The sequence below is a fragment of the Anguilla anguilla genome, chromosome 5 (genome assembly GCF_013347855.1).
Source record: "Anguilla anguilla isolate fAngAng1 chromosome 5, fAngAng1.pri, whole genome shotgun sequence".
In the NCBI taxonomy this organism is placed as follows: domain Eukaryota; kingdom Metazoa; phylum Chordata; class Actinopteri; order Anguilliformes; family Anguillidae; genus Anguilla; species Anguilla anguilla.
In genome coordinates, this window is record NC_049205.1 from 64110168 (window position 1) to 64130526 (window position 20359).

A 20359-nucleotide genomic window follows, 5' to 3' on the forward strand; every position below is an offset into this window, starting at 1 on the left:
CACACAGAGGGGTTTTGGCATGTTTGGCATGACGGTAAGCATGAAATGTTTCTCATTTCAATTCCATGGTGTTTGCAGCATTAATCCCTTCACAGATGTGTTATAGTCCAAAATGGTAAATTAACAATAGCTCTAATTTGGTTCACGTTTGGAAAAAGATTTTGACCTACAACAATTCTAAATCGCACATACACTTAGTTTCATGTGAATGCATTCTTACCAATCAACTACCATTACAACAACACCCCAAAGTTTCGACAAGCATATTTTTTGGCACACATTTATGTCTTTACTTTTTACCTTGTCCTTCTGGATTGTTGGCTGTTGATGTGGCGCAGTCTTGTCATGTTGAAGTCATGCTTACTTAACTATTGCTTGTATTATTTTCATAGACTGCTTTGTTGCTGCTTTTGTTTGTGTTAATCAGATTAACCTACAGGGTCCAAATTAAACTACATGGTCGGTCCCTGCACTTGGAACTGTACTTCCCTCTAGGGTTTTTAACACACTTGTTCCTGGTTATGGTTATACACTTCGTTGTACGTCTCTCTGGATAAGAGCATCTGCCAAATGCCTGTAATGTAATGTTAGGTAATCATGGGAAGAGGCCATTTTGTGACTGATCAGGTGACTGGGGGCAGGTTTTAAGAAGGCCCATTTCTGAGTGCCCTAGCCAGTTTCTGTCTGGAGCATAATGTTTATGCAGATTTCCTACTACAGTCCTCCGCTCTACCAACTGAGCTATCGAAGGGTACAAAGTGCTGTTTAGGCACTGCATTTCACAGCACCCTCCATTAGTGTCCAATCCTGTCCTTTCAGATTGTTAGCTGTTGACGTGGTGCAGTCTTGCCATTTTGAAGTCATGGGAAGAGGCCATTTTGTGACCGGTCAGGTGCCTGGAGACTGGTTTTAAAAAGGCTCATTGTTGAGTGCCCTGGCCCGTTTCTGTCAGAGACTCAGTTTGGAGCACACTGGTTGTACAGGCCTCAAATGCTGCTTAATGGCTAACGATTTTTGGGGTTGGGATTGTTTTTCCTTAAGACCAGAGACAAATTCAGACCCAAGAAACCAGGTGAACTGAGTTACTTCTGTAGTCAAGTGCTTTAACTGATCAATTGCTGTGCTTCTCAAGTGTATACAAATTGTTTCTTGTTGGCATCAATGGTTTAATCAGTTATGTAATGTCTACTCTAAAATGGCTGTTGTTTCAGTGTTTAGTGTCTTTTGAACAGAACAGGATAAAGTAAATAATTTATCTAGCTACAGTTCCACAGATATTTGTGTTTTGATCTTGCCGAACTTGTAGACTGTACTAATCTCCCTCTGCCACTCTCACCAGGTAAGGCAGGTGTGGGGTTCCATGGTGTAATGGTTAGCACTCTGGACTCTGAATCCAGCGATCCGAGTTCAAATCTCGGTGGAACCTGTTCTTTACGAACTTGTTGATGCACAAAACATTGAATTGTGCGATCACATATGTTCTTAATGTTCTTAACCGAACATTCTAAGGTTGATGTCACAAACATTAATGGTAACTGAAAGCAACAGATTCCAGAACACTGGGGCTGAATTCTGGAGTACATAAATCCAAACAATCATATCAATATAATTCATAGGGTTTTTTTACCAGCTAAACTATACATTTTTTTAATAAAAAAAAAAAATTAATTATAAGTTTGCCTTATAATTGTGCTATTATGTAAATCAGGTGTTTTTGGCGTCAGACAGTAGTGTACCTACAGAGGCTAGGTTAAAATGGAGTACTGATACTAGCTAGGAACTTGGCTAGTTGTATGGTGTATTCTTGTTTTTTGTTTACCATGTTAATTTATTTGAAATGTTACACAAATTTGGTCTATTTTAAATAGTCAGATCAGGTCGAGTATCCTTGTTCTGTGACCATCTCATTTCAAAATACGTTGCTGGAGTAGTTTGGGGTGATTGTCTTGAATAAACACTTAATGAAACAAACCGATACTGTTACAGAATGTTTTATTCGTGCATCACAGGACAGTGTCGTGTGTGAATTTTGGCTTTTTGAAACACCACGTGATCAAAATATTTCTGTTTTAACTTATTCATCGAAAGTGAAGAAGAAGGTGCTTTCTCAAGTGAAAAAGAAGGTGTTTTCTCGTGTTGTTTCTTTGTTGGGGAATCCAGAGACGTTGTGCTTTCTTTTTCTGGATCCTCTCCCATGAAAGGAATGAGGTAAGGCACGTACAGTACGTCCCGTACGCTTCCCGTAAGTGACGTTTCGAAAACATTAGAGAAAAAATAGATGCGTAGCTCTGCCATATTTGGATTGCCAGGACAGCTTATGCCCCGCCCATCGAGAAGGCTGAGTTGAACAGTATAAATTGGATGTGCGTAACACTGTAGCCATTTTCGAACAGAAACACAACAATGAAATCAAAGAATAACTGGAAGCCTAAAACAATGCCTTTTTGGAGCTCAACCGAATTGAAATCGCAGAAAATGAATGATTTGATCGAGAGGGAGAACATGTCAATTCGCTTTCTGGAGACACTGAGTGCCGTCGAGAAGCAAGATTGTTCCAATCGAGCGACGTTTAATCTCCGCTGGAGCCATTTCCAAGCGACGGGCTGAAGTTATTGAAAGACGGTAAGCTTTATTGCGAATATACGTCTCGTTTGGTGATTCCACTAAGGTTTTAACGTTTTACGTAGTCGATTTATGGCTGGACGTTTATGTGTTAGGCAGTAAGGTGATTAGTGTTTTGACATTGTTTTCCTGGTAAACAAGCTGATGAATATGGTACCTGAATTGAAAACAGTCCGTCTTCCCTGCGGGTGCGGTAACCTGTTTAGTCACTGATTAGCTATCTCCTTAGAATGTCACCCCCAGCGATAGTCAGAGTCCTATTTTCTTACTGAGTTATGTTATCCCAAATAACCTGTTTGTTATCTACCGAAATTAATTCCCAACTTTAGCTTTTAATGCATACGATTGCGGCTTCTGTTGCTTTTTTAAATCTTCTGTGCGATTTAATTTAGTTTTTCATTAATTCATTAATTCTTATTTGTATATGGAAACGTATTAGTGTGTTTGGTTCAATAGTAATAAGCCTTAAGAAAATAAACTAAGATTATTGACCTTGGTGTTAGCAGTCCTGCTGCGTCATTAATCTCTCTCTGAATCCACCTTTTGGCAGGTAAGGTGAGGTTAGTGTGTTGAATTTCCATGTTGTGAACCTGTTCTTCCTCTTTCCAGTAAGTCATGGACATGGCGCCAGCGACTTCCCAGTCCCATCAGCCCTTGTTGCTGTTGTATCCCATGACCTACGGGCTGCCCATGTCTATGGTGCGTAAGCAGAGCCTTGCCACGATGGGGATGCCATTCCCCCGGGAGTTCAGAAGTGCCGAACCGGAGAAGGGGCCTCTGGGAATGCCGGTGTTCCGGAAGTTTCGGGTGCTGCGCAGGGTGGTCCGCTGCCTTCGGGCCTTGCTTTTCAAAGTTCTGGAGCGCTGCGGGGGCGTCATGGAGGTCCTGCGTTCTGCTGCGTACCCTGCCTCGGCAGGGAAGGACCGAGCCCTGGGTCCGCTGGCCGAGAGGGACGGACTGGGCCCAACAGGGGGCGCCAGAGAGCAGGGGAGGTACCCTCCTGGCCAGGAGTGGAACTATGCCATGGATCTGAAGGTCTTGGAAGAGGAGGTCTTGGATGAGGAGGAAGTGGTCTGGGATGAGGATGAGGATGAGGAGGAAGTGGTCTGGGATGAGGAAGAGGTCTTGGCCCCTTATGTGAAGACCATGGAGGGTGACGACGCTTCAGGGGAGGAGGGTGAGTTGGACCTCTGTGATTGGCTGGAGTGGGAGCCTGAGGAGGAGGAGTCACCCAGCGACCTTGCTGACCCCTTAGACCCCGCCCCTGAACCAGTCCTGCACCTCGCCCCCTGTGGGAAGAGTGCAGCCTGTCAGAACAGCCCCACGGGCCTCAACTCGGAAGGGGAGCACAGCGAATCAGACTGGTCTGATGAAGACGATGATGAAGATGAGGAAGACGATGATGATGATGATGAGTGGGATGAGAGTGATGATGAAGAGGATGATGATGAGTGGGACGAGAGTGATGATGAAGAGGATGATGATGAGTGGGACGAGAGTGACGGGAGCTCAGAGCTGGACTCGGAGCTCTGGGACTCCTTCCTGTGCAGCGGTGACCCCTCCAACCCACTGCGCCTCTCCCCTCCCGCAGGGAAGAAGGGCAGGGTCCCGGAGACGGATGAGCTGAGCTCGACCGGGAGCTTCCACAGCGCTGAGGGGGAGAACGAGGGAGAGCGGGAGAGCGAGGGAGAGGACGAGCGGGCCGGCCCTCCACAGCCGGGGAGGAAAGCGGGCAAAAAGGTGAACGAGGGGCAGAATTATTCAAATTAGAATCTTTCTTTCATTTGTGACATCACCACATAAGCTCCACCCTGAGGGTTCTGTATGCAGGGCTTATGTGGTGATGTCACAAAGGAATTGGAATGTGGTACTAATCGCACACACAAGAGCTTTTGCACTCTGTGCAGCTGATAGGAGAGCGTGTCCTGCAGGGGCATGTGCCACTAGACAAGGTGTGTGGAGATTAGATGTTCTTAGCAATAGAGACCTTGACCTCTTACCACAGTGCGACCAAAAAAAAAACCCCCAGCCGTGGGTTAAATCTTTACGTCACTGACCCATTTACCTCAGGGAAATGCTTGTGTAAACGATTAGAGTCGGGCCAGATTGTGTATAAAGGCCAAAGGTCTGTTTGTCTGTCTCTGACGTTTCTGCTCTCCCCACTCTCAGGTGCAGTTCAGTGAGGAGGTGGAGGTGCGCCCCCTGGTGGCCTGGGCCTTCGCCAGCCGGGCCGCGCGGGACGGGTCCTGCTGGCTGCAGATGGCCCGGGACCGCGACAGGTTCAGGAGGCGGGTCCAGACCGCCAGTGACATCATCAGCCCCTTCCTACTGGCCAATCACAGAGCCAGGGTGTGGGAGAGGTTTCAGCTGACCTGAAGACTGCAGCATACAGCTTAAAAGCTCTTAATGCACTGGAATAAATCTATTTTTATATCTATTGCTTTTTTTTAATGAAACCAGGTTTTTTTAAGTATTGTAATGTGAACTTGTTTTCTGTTTTCCAGACACCGAGTGTAAACCTGTATTGGCTGTTTTTATATAAATCATATCAGAACTCTGGAGTTTTGTGTGGTGGTACATCTTTGTATTTGTTTGTTAAAAAAAAATTAAAATTTAGCTACTGAATTTTTCTCTGGTGTTGTGCTGTCTGCCTCCTTGGTAACCCAGAGGGAGAACGTGTCACAGCTGAGTCATCAGACCCAGCCTTTACTTTGTGGAGTCATCCATGACCACTGAGTCATCGTCCATCATGAATGAGCCTTACCCATGTGACCCACCTACTGCAGAGTCATTCTCCATCATGACCCCTGCTTACAATTTATGTGCTTGTGGACAACAGCTAAAATCTGTCTATATGCAACATTTTACTATGGTCCAAATTACAATTAAACCAGTATCTCTACAGCTAAATGGACCAGGGTCATTTGCAGAAACTAAGAAGACCTACAAACACATCAACTATCCAGGAACAAACTGCTCTCCTGTTAAAGGCACTTCTGATGAAGGAAACCAACCCAAGGGCAATTTGGTGCCCCCTGGTGGTAAAACATTTCTGGTAATTATTATTTGCAAATCGAGGGCGGTGTTACACTTCAACGCACCAGGTTTGTTGGAATGGTTTCCCCTGTGTGCAGTTAATTTGCATTGTGCTTTCCATCTTCTGTCACCATGCCATTTCTACCAACCAGAGTCTCTCTGGCGGCTGGTGATGCACAAACAGCTGGAACGTCTTGTTTCTCTCTCCACTGAGCATGCTCAGTGTAGGGTAAACAAGGTATTGGCTGGGAACATTTGACAGAACCCCTGCCTGTTCCACAACGAGGCTCTCAACAGCCCAACACTCCAGCACACAGAGACGGCCAAATCTCCTATTATTACATCATAATCAAGAGCCGGACAGTCACATTATTGCATCGTAATCCGTAACCTCATAAACCTATTGTTACATCATGTTCAACTGCCACACAGAAATTGGACGAGCAGCTTTGGGGGTAGGGAGTACCCACTCAGCCAATATTACTCCTGAAAGGTTACTGAATAAATTTGCGGTTATTTGACGACTGGAGTTCTGTCTGGTGTTCTGGAACAGGACGGGGTGAGGGCTAGCCTTTTCTCCTGCTCACTCTAAATCCCAGGACTTCAGGATGCTGGATGAATTTGGTCGGGGGTGAGAATACCTCCCAGGGGTAACTGCTCGGCACAGACGTTAAAAATCCCCTCACCCTTCCTCCTAGTCCCGTTCCTGGAGTTCTGCCAAAATGCCTCCGGAGGCCTGGAGGGGGAGGTCAGCGCACTTCCTGTTCGAGGGTCGCGCTGGTCGCCACGGCGAGGGGGCCCTTCTGCTGCCATGGCAACACTCATCCCACAGTACACAGGGAAACAGGGTTCCACTGTAGGGGGCGTTTCTGCATTGACCCGGTTTTCCTCTGCACGTTAGCCAATGCAAGCAGGCTAGCTGTACTCACACACATCTGGAAAATCCAGAGAGCTCTTTTTGGATGAAAATCAGCTCAACAGAGATCAGGCTACACTGCTGGAAGTAGCTCTGATTGTTATTAAACTCATAAATAAAAAAATATGATATGAAAAATATGACCAAACAAAAAGTACCATTCCCATCATTAAGTTCATAAATAAGTCAAATACGACCAAAAATAAAAATGTACTTTTCCCTTCAAACTCCAAATACCTTTCATACTCCTTGGGGGAAATAAACCTCACCACAGTGATTATTTGGCATAAAACTAAATTGTTTATTTCATATGATAAAATGTAAAAAATATACAGGCAATATGAAAGGATCCATTATAGATATTACAACACGTCTACAAAAAAGGTTTACAATTATGAAAATAAATATTTATGTATTTTGTGCAAACAGCTCGTTTGTCCTGATTACATGCTGGAGAGAGATGGAGAAAGAAGAGAGAGAGAGAGAGTGATCTGTGGGGAAGAGAGAAATTGTGATATACAAGATATACAGAGAAGGAGGGAATGAAAGAGAGAGGTAGAGGGAGTGAAAGAGAGAAGAAGAGAGAGAAGAGGAGGGAGAGGGAGTGAAAGAGAGAGGGAGAGAAAGGAGGTTGAGGGAGTGAAAGAAAGAGGGAGAGAGAGAAGAGGAGAGAGGGAGTGAAAGAGTGAGGAGAGAGAGGAGGAAGGAGAGGGAGTGAAAGAGAGAGGGAGAGAGAGAGGAGGAGGGAGAGGGAGTGAAAGAGAGAGGGGGAGAGAGGAAGAGGTAGAGGGAGTGAAGGAGAGACGAGGAGGGAGAGGGAGTGAAAGAGAGAGGGAGAGAGAGGAGGAGGGAGAGGGAGTGAAAGAGAGAGGGAGAGAGAGAGGAGGAGGGAGAGGGAGTGAAAGAGAGAGGGGGAGAGAGGAAGAGGTAGAGGGAGTGAAGGAGAGAGGAGGAGGGAGAGGGTGTGAAAGAGAGAGAAACCAAACAGACTGGGGGATCAGAGAGGGAAGTCTCCCCAGGTTAGTGTTGGGAGGGGGGGGGGGGGGTCTGGTTTTTGCCCTGTTCCACCTCCCCACTGCAGTGCTGTTCTAAAGAGGCTGAGAGCTTCATGTGGGCCCTGGTGGATTCCAACATGGCCCCCACAGCACCGCGTCCCCCCGGCCTGAGAGGCAGCTTATCTCACTGTGCTGCTGCGGCAGGCCTTGTCCTGGGACCCTGATAACCCCCAACCCCACCCCAAACCGCCCCTTCCCCCCACACCCCCACCCCCACCCCATACACCCCTGCCCTCAGGAACTCAGCAAGCAGGGCCTACACAGACCTCAGCAGCCATGTTTCTACCGTCCCACTGAAGCACCGTTCTTATATATATATCTTTACTCATACACAACAGCAGAGGTTCCTCCAAGGACCTCGATGAGCACCACAGCTTGGCTTACGTTTTGGCACAAGCATAGCTTGGTAATCAAACAGACATGTGTAATCAAACAAGCGTGTGTGTTTGTATGTGTGTGTGTGTGTGTGTGAGCATGGGTGCGTGTGCCTGTGTGTGTGTGTGTGTGTGTGTGTGTGCCTGTGTGTTTGTGTGTGTGTGTGTGTGTGTTTGTGTGTGTGTGAGCATGGGTGCGTGTGTGCCTGTGTGTGTGTGTTTGTGTTTGTGTGTGAGCATGTGTTTGTCTGTGTGTGTGTGTGTGTGTGCGTGCCTGTGTCTGTGTGTTTGTGTGTGTGTGTATGTGCGTGTGTGAGCATGGGTGCGTGTGTGCCTGTGTGTGTGTGTTTGTGTGTGAGCATGTGTTTGTCTGTGTGTGTGTGTGTGTGTGCACGTCCATGTAGGTGTATTTGTATGTGACAGAAACTTCCATTCTCATTAATCCTTGTGCCATAGGAACATCCTTGTGAAACACTCTGGGCCAGTTTCACAGACACAGATTAAGCTTATTCCAGGACTAAACTGACTTTCGTACTCAAATAAAAACAAGACCAGGTCAAAACCTAGTATATGGCTGGACCTAAGAGACTTCTATCCGGCCGACCAATGGTGTAACTTCATAACTCACTCAATCACTCAGTCACAGACATTCGCGTTTATAGGGCTGGCCCCGCTGTTGCGGTCCAGCCAAAAATTCAAAATAGAATGTAGTCTAGGACTAGGCTTAATCTGTGTCTGTAAAAACTGGCCCTAAATGCTCAGAATAAAATCTAAAATCTTTTACAATTATTGCATCATTATATTATTTCAACTTATGCATACTTCATTATTCACATTTGAAATGACTAAAGATGTTAGGTTTGATTTTTGGCTTTGGAGCTCGCCAGGCCACCTGATAAAAAACCAAACATTCAATAACACCATGGAAAATGACCCCTCCCCTTTCACCATGGCAACAGGCTCCACCCCTTTCACCAGGAAACCCAAAGGCCCATCATTAAACAGTACATTCAGCCAATTACATGCTTTAGAAAATGAAAAAAAATACTTTGCATAAATTTGGCTTTATATATTAACATAATTTACCTCTAGTAAAATGATTCAATGTTTAACAACGGAAAAAGGCAAGGGCTTAAAAAGACTTTTAAAAATAATATGTTAAAATGTGAGAGCAACACTATAAACACTGCATATATGCCAGAACTTTCCTTCTCTTTCGAGTCACTCAACGAGGTCAAGGAATGACCCAGTATTCTAAAAGAAATTTAATTTACAGTTCTTCTCATGTCATGTGCGTAGGCTTCTCCACGCAGTAAAGAACCCCTGATCTGGTAGCCAGAAGCAACAGCACCTGCAAACTTCATTATTCCAAAAGACTTCATATGAAGGTACTACTGCCCTCATACACCCTGCCTTACACACCACAGTGTGTGTGTTAGTGCGTGCGTGCGTGCATGCGTGTGTGTGTGCACACGTGTTAGTGTGTGTGCAGCAGTGTAGGATAATCGGAAAGGAACTGGTTCCATTCCCGGGTAGGACACTGCCGTTGTACCCTTGAGCTAAAGGTACTTAACCTGTATTGCTTCAGTATATATCCAGCTGTATAAATGGATGCAGTGTAAATGCTGCGTAGAATGCTGTGTAAGTCGCTCTGGATAAGAGCGTCTGCTAGATGCCTGTAATGTAATGTAAATGTAATCCCCGTGTGTTCGCGTGTGTGCGTGTGCGTGTGTGTCCATGTGCGTGTGCGTGCGTGCGTGCATGTGCGTGCGTGTGCGTGTGTCCATGTGCTTGTGCGTGCGTGCGTGTGTGCATATGCGTGTGCGTGTGTGTCCTTGTGCGTGTGTGCGCGTATGTCCTTGTGTGTGTATGCGCGCGTGTGCGTGTATGTCCTTGTGTGTGTGTATGCGCGTGTGTGTGCATGTATGTCCTTGTGTGTGTGTGTGCGCGTGTGCATGTGTGTGTGTGACTTGGGGGGGACCATGCCGAAACGGAGACTCTCGATGGCGGCTCCAGCCGTCCCGGGCCGGCTGCAGGGATGGGGGCCGGCTGCAGGGACGGGGGCCGGCGGCAGGGATGGGGGCGCGCGGTTAGGTCACCTTGATGGAGGACTTCTTGCGGGCGCACAGCAGGGTGACGTAGGGCACCCCGATGAAGGCCCAGCGCTCGCTGGGCCAGAACAGGATGACGGGGCCCTGCTCCGGGGCCTCGGCCGCCGCGTCGAAGTAGGCGAAGCACACGCAGCCCAGGTAGGCCGCCAGGCAGATCAGGATGTGCCTGCGAGGAGCCAGCAGGGGGCAGTATGGCGTCAGTACATACTCCACATTGGCTGAACTCAGGGAGGTGATTTTTGATATGAATAACCAGGAAATATGGACATTCAGGAATGGAATATACAGGAAAGACATTGCAATAAAATACACTATCAAGATATTACTACACTTTACATCGCATTGCCAAATAAACAACTATTAGTGTTTTCAGAAATTGAAATGTTTTTTAAAAATATTTTCATTATATTTTCTTAACAGGCCACATATTCACAATATATAGCAGTATATTGCATTTGAATAAGGGCTAGTGGATTTTTGTTCACTACATGCCGCCTATTGAGAAGCTACCTCACACTCACAGTAAGGTCAAGGGGGACTGTACCACTCCCCACTGCAGGTAGGGGGATGGACCATACCACTCCCCTGAGAAGGTAGGGGGATGGACCATACCACTCATCAGTGCAGGGAGGGAGGTGGACCATACCACTCATCAGTGCAGGTAGGGGGAGATGCAGTGGCACTCACCAGGCACAGTGCAGGTATGGAGGTGGACCTTACCACTGATCAGTGCAGGTAGGGGGGTGGACTGTACCACTCCTCAGTGCAGGTAGGGGGAGATGCAGTGGCACTCACCATGCACAGTGCAGGTAGGGAGGTGGACCGTACCACTGATCAGTGCAGGTAGGGGGGTGGACTGTACCACTCACCAGTGCAGGTAGGGGGGAGATGCAGTGGGACTCACCATGCACAGTGCAGGTAGGGAGGTGGACCGTACCACTCACCAGTGCAGGTAGGGGGGAGATGCAGTGGGACTCACCAGGCACAGTGCAGGTAGGGAGGTGGACTGTACCACTCACCAGTGCAGGTAGGGGGGAGATGCAGTGGGACTCACCAGGCACAGTGCAGGTAGGGAGGTGGACCGTACCACTCACCAGTGCAGGTAGGGGGGAGATGCAGTGGGACTCACCATGCACAGTGCAGGTAGGGAGGTGGACCGTACCACTCACCAGTGCAGGTAGGGGGGAGATGCAGTGGGACTCACCATGCACAGTGCAGGTAGGGAGGTGGACCGTACCACTGATCAGTGCAGGTAGGGGGGTGGACCGTACCACTCACCAGTGCAGGTAGGGGGGAGATGCAGTGGGACTCACCAGGCACAGTGCAGGTAGGGGAAGTTGATGTAGGACCACATCTCGCAGAAGATCCTGTCGCTGATCCAGCAGAGCAGAGCCAGGGTCCACCACACCCCCGAAACAAGGCCCAGCTTAAACACCCGCAGGTTCTCACACCTGTGGGGAGTCACAACACAGGTTTCCATGGAAACTGCCGGGGGCTAGTTATTATTATTAATTATATTATTATCATATTTTTAAAAATTATTATAACTAATCTGGAGGTAAAGCAAAGAAGGGCTGAATGGCCTGTTCTCCTCATTGTGTATTCTTATGCTCTTATGTTCTAGATGGGCTGAATGGCCTGTTCTCCTCATTGTGTATTCTTATGCTCTTATGTTCTAGATGTGCTGAATGGCCTGTTCTCCTCATTGTGTATTCTTATGCTCTTATGTTCTAGATGGGCTGAATGGCCTGTTCTCCTCATTGTGTATTCTTATGCTCTTATGTTCTAGATGGGCTGAATGGCCTGTTCTCCTCATTATGTATCCTTATGCTCTTAACCTCCATTCTGAAAGGCAGCTGCCGTGGTTGTTGTTCCAGTAGAGTGGTGAGTAAGCCATGTCAAGGGGAAGGAATAGTTCACACTACCCTGGCTGGGGGGGTTGGGGGGGGAGTAGGGGAAAGGTTTCTCTGTATAAACAGTGTCAGAACTCAACAATATCTCCCAACCCTCGCTAACAAACAGGACACACAGGCCAGAGACTGGCCTCACGAGCATGGTCCTCCAGAGGGACAGGACCCAGGCGCTCTGGCTATCCCTGTGCAGTCCGCAGAACAACCATGCAGCTAACAGGAAGTGATGTAATTAGTCTGTGTGGCTGTGTGATGAACTCGCGCAGGATCTGTGTCTTCTGTAGTGAGAAGGGTGAGAGGTCTGCCACTGATCTCAGGCGTTTTTCACACCAGAGGGATTCATAAAAGTGTTTCTTCATGAACGCATTTCTACATCCCCATTTTTTTTTCTACCAGAGGTGGAAAGTCCAGGGGTCAGAAATTAAAAGTCCTACCATGAGTTTCTTCCACCCCATGAACTCATCCAGCTGATTTCACTAATTAGGTCTTCCTCCTGGCTAAGGAATTGGGCTAATTAGCAAATCAAGGTGATTGGAACAAAGTACTGGGGACAACTTTTACTTTCTGAACGTGGATCTTCCACCTCTGGTTTTTACTGCAAGCAGAGAGCTGGGTTCCCTATTGGTTAGGAGCTGCATGTATGGAGAAAAATCATTAAACTATATAGTATTATAGTATCACACTATACAGCGATGATGCCGTTTCCATGGATATTAGTTCTGCCATAGAAAGACAGAGAGCTAGACACACTTCGCCAAAACGAAATGGCTGTCACTCAGAACCAGACCAGGCTGTGTTCAGCGGAAGGAGAAGGCCACAGACTGGGCGAGTCTTTTTGGGATTTTCTTTTTTTAGATCCTGAGAGGGGGACACGTGAGCTCCTCTGTGCATCTCCCCCAGCGTCTCCTCCCACGCCTCCCCCAGCGCCTCCCCCCACACCTCCCCCAGTGCCTCCTCCCCAGCGTCTCCTCCCACACCTCCCCCAGCGCCTCCTCCCAGCGTCTCCTCCTACGCCTCCCCCCTCTCCTCCTCCCAGCGTCTCCTCCTACGCCTCCCCCCTCTCCTCCTCCCAGCGTCTCCTCCTACGCCTCCCCCAGTGCCTCCTCCCTCTCCTCCTCCCGTGCCTCCTCCCAGCGTCTCCTCCTCCCCAGCGCCTCCTCCCACGCCTCCCCCAGCGCCTCCCCCCTCTCCTCCTCCCGTGCCTCCTCCCACGCCTCCCCCAGCGCCTCCCCCCTCTCCTCCTCCCGTGCCTCCTCCCACGCCTCCTCCCAGCGTCTCCCCCCACTCCTCCTCCCACGCCTCCCCCAGCGTCTCCTCCCACACCTCACCTCTTGAGCTCCGTGACCAGCAGGGCCGTGCAGGGGATGCCCAGGGACATGAGGGAGATGGCGTTGATGGCGGGTTTGACGAACGCCAGTGCCGTGGTCACCCCGGACAGGACGGCCATGACCACTTTGAACCTTGACCTGCAGAAGGCGGAAAACACTAACGTCAACTATTCACTTCATTTTATTTATTTCTATATGAAAAAGGTTATCAAACACCCATATCACTCATGTATATGAAATGAAATTAAACAATAATCAATGAGATTAAAGTGTAGACTGTCAGCTCTGACTTGATGGTATTCACATCCATATCAGTGGAACCGTGTAAGAATTACAGCTTATTTTACACACAGTGTCTCCATTTTAGGGGCCGATTTAGGGGACTGAATTCTCTTATCACTCTTTGCAGGAAAACACTAGAAAACACTGATAGTGACAGACAGTTTGTAGCCGAAGCTGACAGGCATAATGAACATGGGGCCCATGTGTGGGTGGGTGAGGACACATTTCCTTCCTTCTAGCAGAAAGTACCGGAAAGCACCAGAAAGAAGCATCGGAATCCCTGTGAGCTGAGGAGATCACAGAGGTCTGAGAGGACGAGGACAGGCATGGAAAGCGTCTAACCCACCATTACGGGAAGCAGAAAGGCACAGGAACCCTTTGAAGAGGAGGGCCTTTTGGATTGCCTTTTTCAAAATTCTAGAACTCCACCACTTTCAAATCGCCAGTAGCGATTGTTACATCAGCGCTAGAACATTCAGTTGCGAACGTTCCAATCACACGTTCGTGATCTTACACCTCAAAGCACAAGTGTCAGACTCCAGTCCTGGAGGGCCGCAGTGGCTGCTGGTTTTCGGGATGTTGTTGCGGTTCATTAAAGTCACTGATTGGCTAAGGAATCCACACACCTTGTTCTCAGAGACCGTAATTGGCAGCTGGCTGAAAAGAAACCACAAAAACCTGCAGACACTGCGGCCCCCTTAGGATTCAGTTTGACGCCACTGCAAAGTGCTAAATCCCTGCACGGCATTTACCTTTGCTATGACTAGGACACATTTGTAACACAATCATATGAATGACGTCACACATTTTCCCACACTTTGCCCCCCCCCCCAGTGCCCCCCCCCCGCAAGTACCCCCCTCCCCTCGCCACGCTGGGCTTATCCAGCGAGGTTCAGGACAGACGTCTGCGCCGGGGCTGGCCCTCACCTGTCCTTGCGGAAGACTCTGGGCAGGTACCTCTTGGGGAACCACATGCCGATGGCGCACATGAGCACCCAGAGGATGGCCAGCTCGTCCAGCATCTGACCCAGGAAGCTGAGCGTGGCGTGGAAGTACGTCGAGCCAATCCCTGCGCAGAACGGAAAGCAGGCGTGAACACGTGGGAGGGGCCAAAGCAGGCACCTCCCCTTTTCCTACAGAACGCTGTCTATCAACTGCTAAAGAGATCCACAGCACTGCCTATGACTAATTCACTCTAACAAGAGGCCGTCAAACAAACCTGACCAGTTTTCAAGTCACGAGACATGCCTTTATTTGGGGAGGAAGTTAAGACATGGGTGAAACTGTGTCATTAAAATACAAAATAAAATGACACAAATAACAACCGGAAAAAAAGTTATAATAATAATCACGAGCTATCAAGTAAAAAGGAATGCTTTTTTATGGTACAATAGATTTTAGTGAGAGTTGCATATATAAACTGTCCCGCGTTTAGCCATGTGACTAACAGAGAGTGGCTGAAAATGCTCAATTTAAATTGAGCACCGTCCCACTCCAGCCAGCTGACTGGCCAAATCTACTCAAATCCTGGGGAGGCAGGGCTTCCAAAACCTTTTCCACCTGTGGACCTCAAAGTGTCAGGGCCCGATACACGCTGAGAGGAGAACATCACGCGTTTCATTATGACTATCTGTAATTGCTGGGGACCGGCAGCCATGTTGCGAGGGCATTTGGAAACCATGACCCAACAGCAGAAGGGCGGGGCGACTATCCCAGCTGGCGCCTGAAGCGGTGCCAAGCCCCAAAACACGAACCTCTTTCACCCACAGAGCTAACCACCACCCTTACAGTGAACCACAAACAAGACTCTGTACACAGGACTTTAGATTTAGCCACAGAATCCAGCCCTGGCAGAGAACTGAGAATTTACACTCATGCAGAAAAGCTGTGCTTACACACTACTCTGACCCAGACTGTGCTCCATTACACTCACACAGAGAAGCTGTGCTCACACACCACTCTGACCCAGACTGTGCTCTATTCCACTCACACAGAGAAGCTGTGCTTACACACCACTCTCACCCAGACTGTGCTCTATTCCACTCACACAGAGAAGCTGTGCTCACACACCACTCTGACCCAGACTGTGCTCTATTCCACTCACACAGAGAAGCTGTGCTCACACACCACTCTCACCCAGACTGTGCTCTATTCCACTCACACAGAGAAGCTGTGCTCACACACCACTCTGACCCAGACTGTGCTCTATTCCACTCACACAGAGAAGCTGTGCTCACACACCACTCTGACCCAGACTGTGCTCTATTCCACTCACACAGAGAAGCTGTGCTCACACACCACTCTGACCCAGACTGTGCTCTATTCCACTCACACAGAGAAGCTGCGCTCACACACCACTCTGACCAAGACTGTGCTCTATTCCACTCACACAGAGAAGCTGTGCTCACACACCACTCTGACCCAGACTGTGCTCTATTCCACTCACACAGAGAAGCAGAGCACACTGGTTTCAGACACAGCAAACCCTGCTCCTCATAGCACACCCTGGTCCAGCTGCAGGCCTCAGCTTCAAGCTGTCACTCTCCACACACTGCTATTTCAGTTCACACACTCTGTGAGAGCCTCTGGCACCCTCCTTATCAGGGGCTCCTGCCCCCCCCCTCCCCCCCACCCTAGCACACCCCGTGCCCCCCCCCCCCCGCCCCAGTCGTGTTTATCAGCGTCTGGCCAGAGTTCTTTCTGGGGCCGCCGGGTGCTATAAAGGAACTTGTTGTCAATCAGCCCGATACTCAACATGGCAGCATCCTTATCGCCGCGGCAACCACACATGGCGACTGTGAAGTGTCAGGAGACGCAAAGGCCACAGGAAACCCTCGAGCGTTTCTCGAAAAACTCCGGCTACGGCTGACCCAACAGGGCTCAGTGCGGGACGAGCGGTCACCCGGGCAACAGCTGGCAAAGGCGGCACAGAACCGCTGTGGCATTCCCCCTCTCTGATGTTTTCATCCTTATTTGTTTTTATTTGTGTGGTGCAGTATCTTCACCCATTGGCTGGACGGAAATGTGAGCACATGTGGGTCTCATTTGACTGGAAAGGACAAATAAATTCCTTTAGAAATAATAGATTAAATACTTCTAAATGGAGACTTCAAAGTAAATCTCTCTCTGTCTCTCCCTCCCTCAAATCCTTACCACCCCCCCCCCCCCCCCCCACAACCCCATTTCATTCATTCCTTTAATTGAATGTTCTGTCCCATACAGAGTAAACAGTAATGAAGTGCTGGAGATGTGGACTCCTGAGGGGGAGATGGGGGGGGGGGGTTGGCTGGTTTGTTCTGGTATGTAGGAGACGCTTCCTGTCAGTCACTAGGTGTGTGGTTGCCCTGGCGACCGGTGTTTACCACCGACGCTCCCGGATGCACACTCAGCAAAGCTCCTTCTGCTTTTACCATTAATTCCTGCACTGCAGTCCCAAGACATTCAGAAAATAGTGAAACTAATACCGCGAGCGTTATGCTGGACGAGGGGAGTAACCGCTTCCTCGATTTCGCTAACTGATGGAACAACAAAATGGCTGCTTTATGGAATTATGAAATTACGAAATTATGAAATTTCACGTGACATTTCAAACGGGTCGGTATGTAAAAACACTAGCTGCTGCGTCGGTTATGCAAACAAATGTAAATGTAATTCTGAGAGATATCCATTCAGTTCCACTGACAAACCCCCCCCCCCCCCCCGCACCCCCCCCCCCACACCCCCTCCAGAAACAGTTCTGACCATGGTCCAGATACTTGGTACCACCCACTGATCCAGAATCAGCTAAACCAACCATATTTGGAACCTAAAGCATATTATGGAAAAAAGTTGGAGCTCATCAAAGTAAGAATATGACTATACGTCTGGTCACCAGGAGCACAGCCTGTATGGAGATGCTATGTTCAGAGATGCGATGTCATCCTTAATTATGACATGATCACCTTTACAATTATGACATCATCTCATAGAAATGTGAGGGCTTTATTACAACAGCAGAATAGAACACAATTCAAAGCCATAAAACTCAGAACTTATTTCAGGACACTGTGAACTACTGGCTAGTAATAAAGATATTTATGTAAGCTGTTCAAGTTTCCAGGGGGGTTCAACTTTATGCATAATCACAAACGCTCTAAAAATGCAGAAACTTTTCTTTGCTCAAGGGTGGAACTTCAGATCCCACGTGAGATTTGAACCCGTAGCCCTTTGGCTTTGCCCCTTAGTCACCTCTACACGTCGCTGCCTGTGTCTTCACTAGTAATGAGCTGCTGTGAAACCAATTCGAGCCGCCCTGTTCTTCTTTTCAGCCGTGAAATAAAAATTGCCTGAATGGCTGCAGATCTTAGTTGAAGCTGCGCGTATGTAAAGGAACCGTCTGTCTCCTGCTCCACACCGTTCTAGAGCGTTCGCCTCTCAACGAGGGAACGGAACGTGGATCAAACGTTCGTCAGGTCACGCGCGTCAAAAGTTACTTCGCTTGGAAGCACGTATACTGACATCATATCACAATATCAAGCCCACTTACCCACAACGACCAGCAGAGTCCATATTAGATATATTCCGCTGTTGAAATGTGTAGCGTACTGACGAAACAGGCACATTAATATAGGAGGCAAAATAAAGAACAATATGTTGCTGATCTGAAATGGAAAAAAATGGGGAAATAATAAATGATGACAGGATAAAAGCTGGAAAGCACAGGCAAGCAAACAGCAAATCAACTTGTTGCTAGCAACGGAAAACAGAAATACAAGGTCTATATTAGCCTATGTGCGACTGGTTTTGCTCAGGTTTCGTATTACACAGTGGCAGGACTGCATGGACGTTGCAGTGTTCTTTGAATGACCTCAACTTCTAACATTAAGTATAAACCAGCTACAAGGCTAAACAAAGGAAATCACGGTTTCAATACTTTAGCGCACGTATACCGTGTAACATATATCACGTCAGTGCGCAATATAAACCCAGATAATAACCCATGCCCTGGTTCGTGCTTCAGATTGTACTTTTTTAAAAAAAAATTTTACACAAAATAATCCGATCAGAGACATTGGACTGTCAATCACCTTTGCACTTTCCCAGCGGTGTGGCTGGATATCGCATCTATATTGCAATCACCTCAAGGTAAACTTGACAGCAGGCAGCTGCGCACATCCCCCCGACCATGCCAGCGCTGCCGTTATCTTAATTTAGCTTTCCAGCGAACACTTCTACAAATGTATGACACCGCGTGACAGCAGCGCACACGACAATAGCATGACGAGCAGTCGCTGTATAGAAAATTGCAGGTAGCCGTATGTTGGTTTTAACAGATAGCGGGACACACACTCACACGGACAAGCTGAAGTGCAGTTAGTACGCTAGCTATTTACACTGAGAATGACATTTCCAACAGACCGTATTGTAGAACTCCGCTATGCCGGGGTAAATGAGGTAATTCCCCTCACACCAGTCGATCTCGGAGCTTCCAGCCTGTAGCTGGTCCCAAAACTTAAGGTTGCTCATTATTGTCCTTTGGCACAGTGATTGTTCTCCGGATGACCAGGTAGCCAGCCTGCTAGATGTCTCAATACTGTCCCCCCTAGCGAACGTCAGTTCTGCTATTATAACGTTTCTTACAAGCAGCCAACAGTGCGGGCAGCTAAATTGCTGTCAAGTCTCTACTGTACCATCGTCCTGCATGAAATTAAATCTGAATCGTAACCATTAAACGACCGTAAGTATCCGGTGGTCTTCCGGCAACAGCAGAATACTTTGCGGCTCATACTTGTCAAACTGTAGCGGACAGTAGAGCAGCTCTAACGCTAATCTCGCGGATGACGGTGTCTACACGGTCTAGACCAACAACAACTAGGTTTGCCAGCAACATGTGATCAACGCATGCGTGTAGTGGCCTGAACTTCTCGGATAAAGCCGCGGATGTGCATGTACTACGTCTATGATTCGTTTATGTGACAGCGGTTATGTCTGGAGTCGTATCTAATCTATTCGACTGCTTCAGGTGTGCGGATGTGGCCTTTTTTCTGCTGACAAAACCGTACTTTAGAACAGTTTCGAGGCAAGTCTGCGCACACCGTGTTCTCAGTGTGAGAAAAGAACACCGCCTTCTGTTCTTTTTTTCGGCAGCCGAATGCGACGATAAAAGCCTCCAGATTCTCTTTGCAACATTTTACACTACTACTATGCACAACTAAGAGGTGAAATCTGTCAAAAACATGTTAGTAGGTGACAACGTTCGTGACATTTTAAAGATTTCCTGTGACAAAACGCACTCGGCTCCAGCTGTTTGCTGCTATATGTATATGCCTAAAATGCATGAATTTGATTTCAACGAAATATTAATAACATAAAGCATCAGTAAAATACTGTCAAACTGGATGTTGTTTTACGTGTCCTTATATAGAAAAAAACAGCGTTTCATATAGAAAATTTAACTCGTCCGAATGACGATATCATACAGTTGTAACACTAACAACAAATATGAAACTAGCCTACACTGATTACTCGGAACAAACTCGGAAAACCACAACTTTCGTCCTGTGTTACAACATTTTATTGCCGATTTGCCTACACCAGTGGTTTTCAAACGCGGTATATGGACCCCTGTGTATGCTGGTTTTTGTTCCAACCACAACAACAATTTTAACAATATGTTTATTCTGTCAGAAATAGCTAGCATGCTATGAAGAATAAAAGTCCCATATTCATATAGTGCTAGATTGAAA

At 47.8% G+C, this 20359-nt stretch overlaps 2 protein-coding genes, 1 long non-coding RNA gene and 1 other non-coding gene across 8 annotated transcripts; 3 read left to right on the forward strand and 1 right to left on the reverse strand.

Moving 5' to 3' along the window:
• The first annotated feature begins 1354 nt into the window (after positions 1-1354).
• Positions 1355-1426, forward strand: trnaq-cug. Its single transcript has one exon. It is a non-coding gene; the product is annotated as a tRNA-Gln (tRNA).
• Positions 1427-2347: 921 nt separating this feature from the next.
• Positions 2348-5250, forward strand: ppp1r15a (protein phosphatase 1, regulatory subunit 15A). 2 transcript variants are annotated; one of them, XM_035419833.1, is made up of 4 exons: positions 2348-2622; positions 3232-3799; positions 4214-4362; positions 4792-5250. In XM_035419833.1, exons 2-4 carry the CDS (start codon positions 3238-3240, stop codon positions 4996-4998), a joined length of 918 nt encoding a protein of 305 aa, XP_035275724.1. In that variant the 5' UTR covers positions 2348-2622; positions 3232-3237; the 3' UTR covers positions 4999-5250. The 2 variants fall into 2 exon arrangements, with proteins under 2 accessions (XP_035275724.1, XP_035275723.1); XM_035419832.1 differs by having other exon boundaries at positions 2351-2622; positions 3232-4362.
• Positions 5251-9901: 4651 nt separating this feature from the next.
• On the reverse strand, positions 9902-19789 carry LOC118227610 (alkaline ceramidase 2-like). Of its 3 annotated transcripts, XM_035418250.1 has the most exons (7): positions 19032-19789; positions 18160-18274; positions 14562-14703; positions 13353-13490; positions 11428-11565; positions 10078-10280; positions 9902-10039 (listed from the first exon to the last, which is right to left on the reverse strand). In XM_035418250.1, the coding sequence occupies exons 1-6, from the start codon at positions 19137-19139 to the stop codon at positions 10094-10096; spliced, it is 828 nt and encodes a 275-aa protein (XP_035274141.1). In that variant the 5' UTR covers positions 19140-19789; the 3' UTR covers positions 9902-10039; positions 10078-10093. The 3 variants fall into 3 exon arrangements, with proteins under 3 accessions (XP_035274141.1, XP_035274140.1, XP_035274142.1); XM_035418249.1 differs by having other exon boundaries at positions 9902-10280; positions 19032-19786; XM_035418251.1 differs by lacking the exon at positions 19032-19789 and adding an exon at positions 18701-18960 and having other exon boundaries at positions 9902-10280.
• LOC118227613 lies at positions 10873-11450 on the forward strand. Of its 2 annotated transcripts, none has more exons than XR_004765307.1 (3): positions 10873-10923; positions 11033-11107; positions 11367-11450. It is a non-coding gene; the product is annotated as an uncharacterized LOC118227613 (long non-coding RNA). The 2 variants fall into 2 exon arrangements; XR_004765308.1 differs by lacking the exon at positions 10873-10923 and adding an exon at positions 10924-10965 and having other exon boundaries at positions 11041-11107.
• Positions 19790-20359: the final 570 nt, after the last annotated feature.

Coding starts and splice junctions, on each gene's coding strand:
- LOC118227610 (XM_035418250.1), bottom strand. CDS start 19,139: ATGAGCAACCTTAAGTTTTGGGACCAGCTACAGGCTGGAAGCTCCGAG. Junction 14,704..18,159: donor GACTCTGCTGGTCGTTGTGG/GTAAGTGGGCTT, acceptor CGTTCTGCGCAG/GGATTGGCTCGACGTACTTC. Junction 11,566..13,352: donor CTGGTCACGGAGCTCAAGAG/GTGAGGTGTGGG, acceptor GACTCCCCACAG/GTGTGAGAACCTGCGGGTGT.
- ppp1r15a (XM_035419832.1), top strand. CDS start 3,238: ATGGACATGGCGCCAGCGACTTCCCAGTCCCATCAGCCCTTGTTGCTG. Junction 4,363..4,791: donor GGAGGAAAGCGGGCAAAAAG/GTGAACGAGGGG, acceptor CCCCACTCTCAG/GTGCAGTTCAGTGAGGAGGT.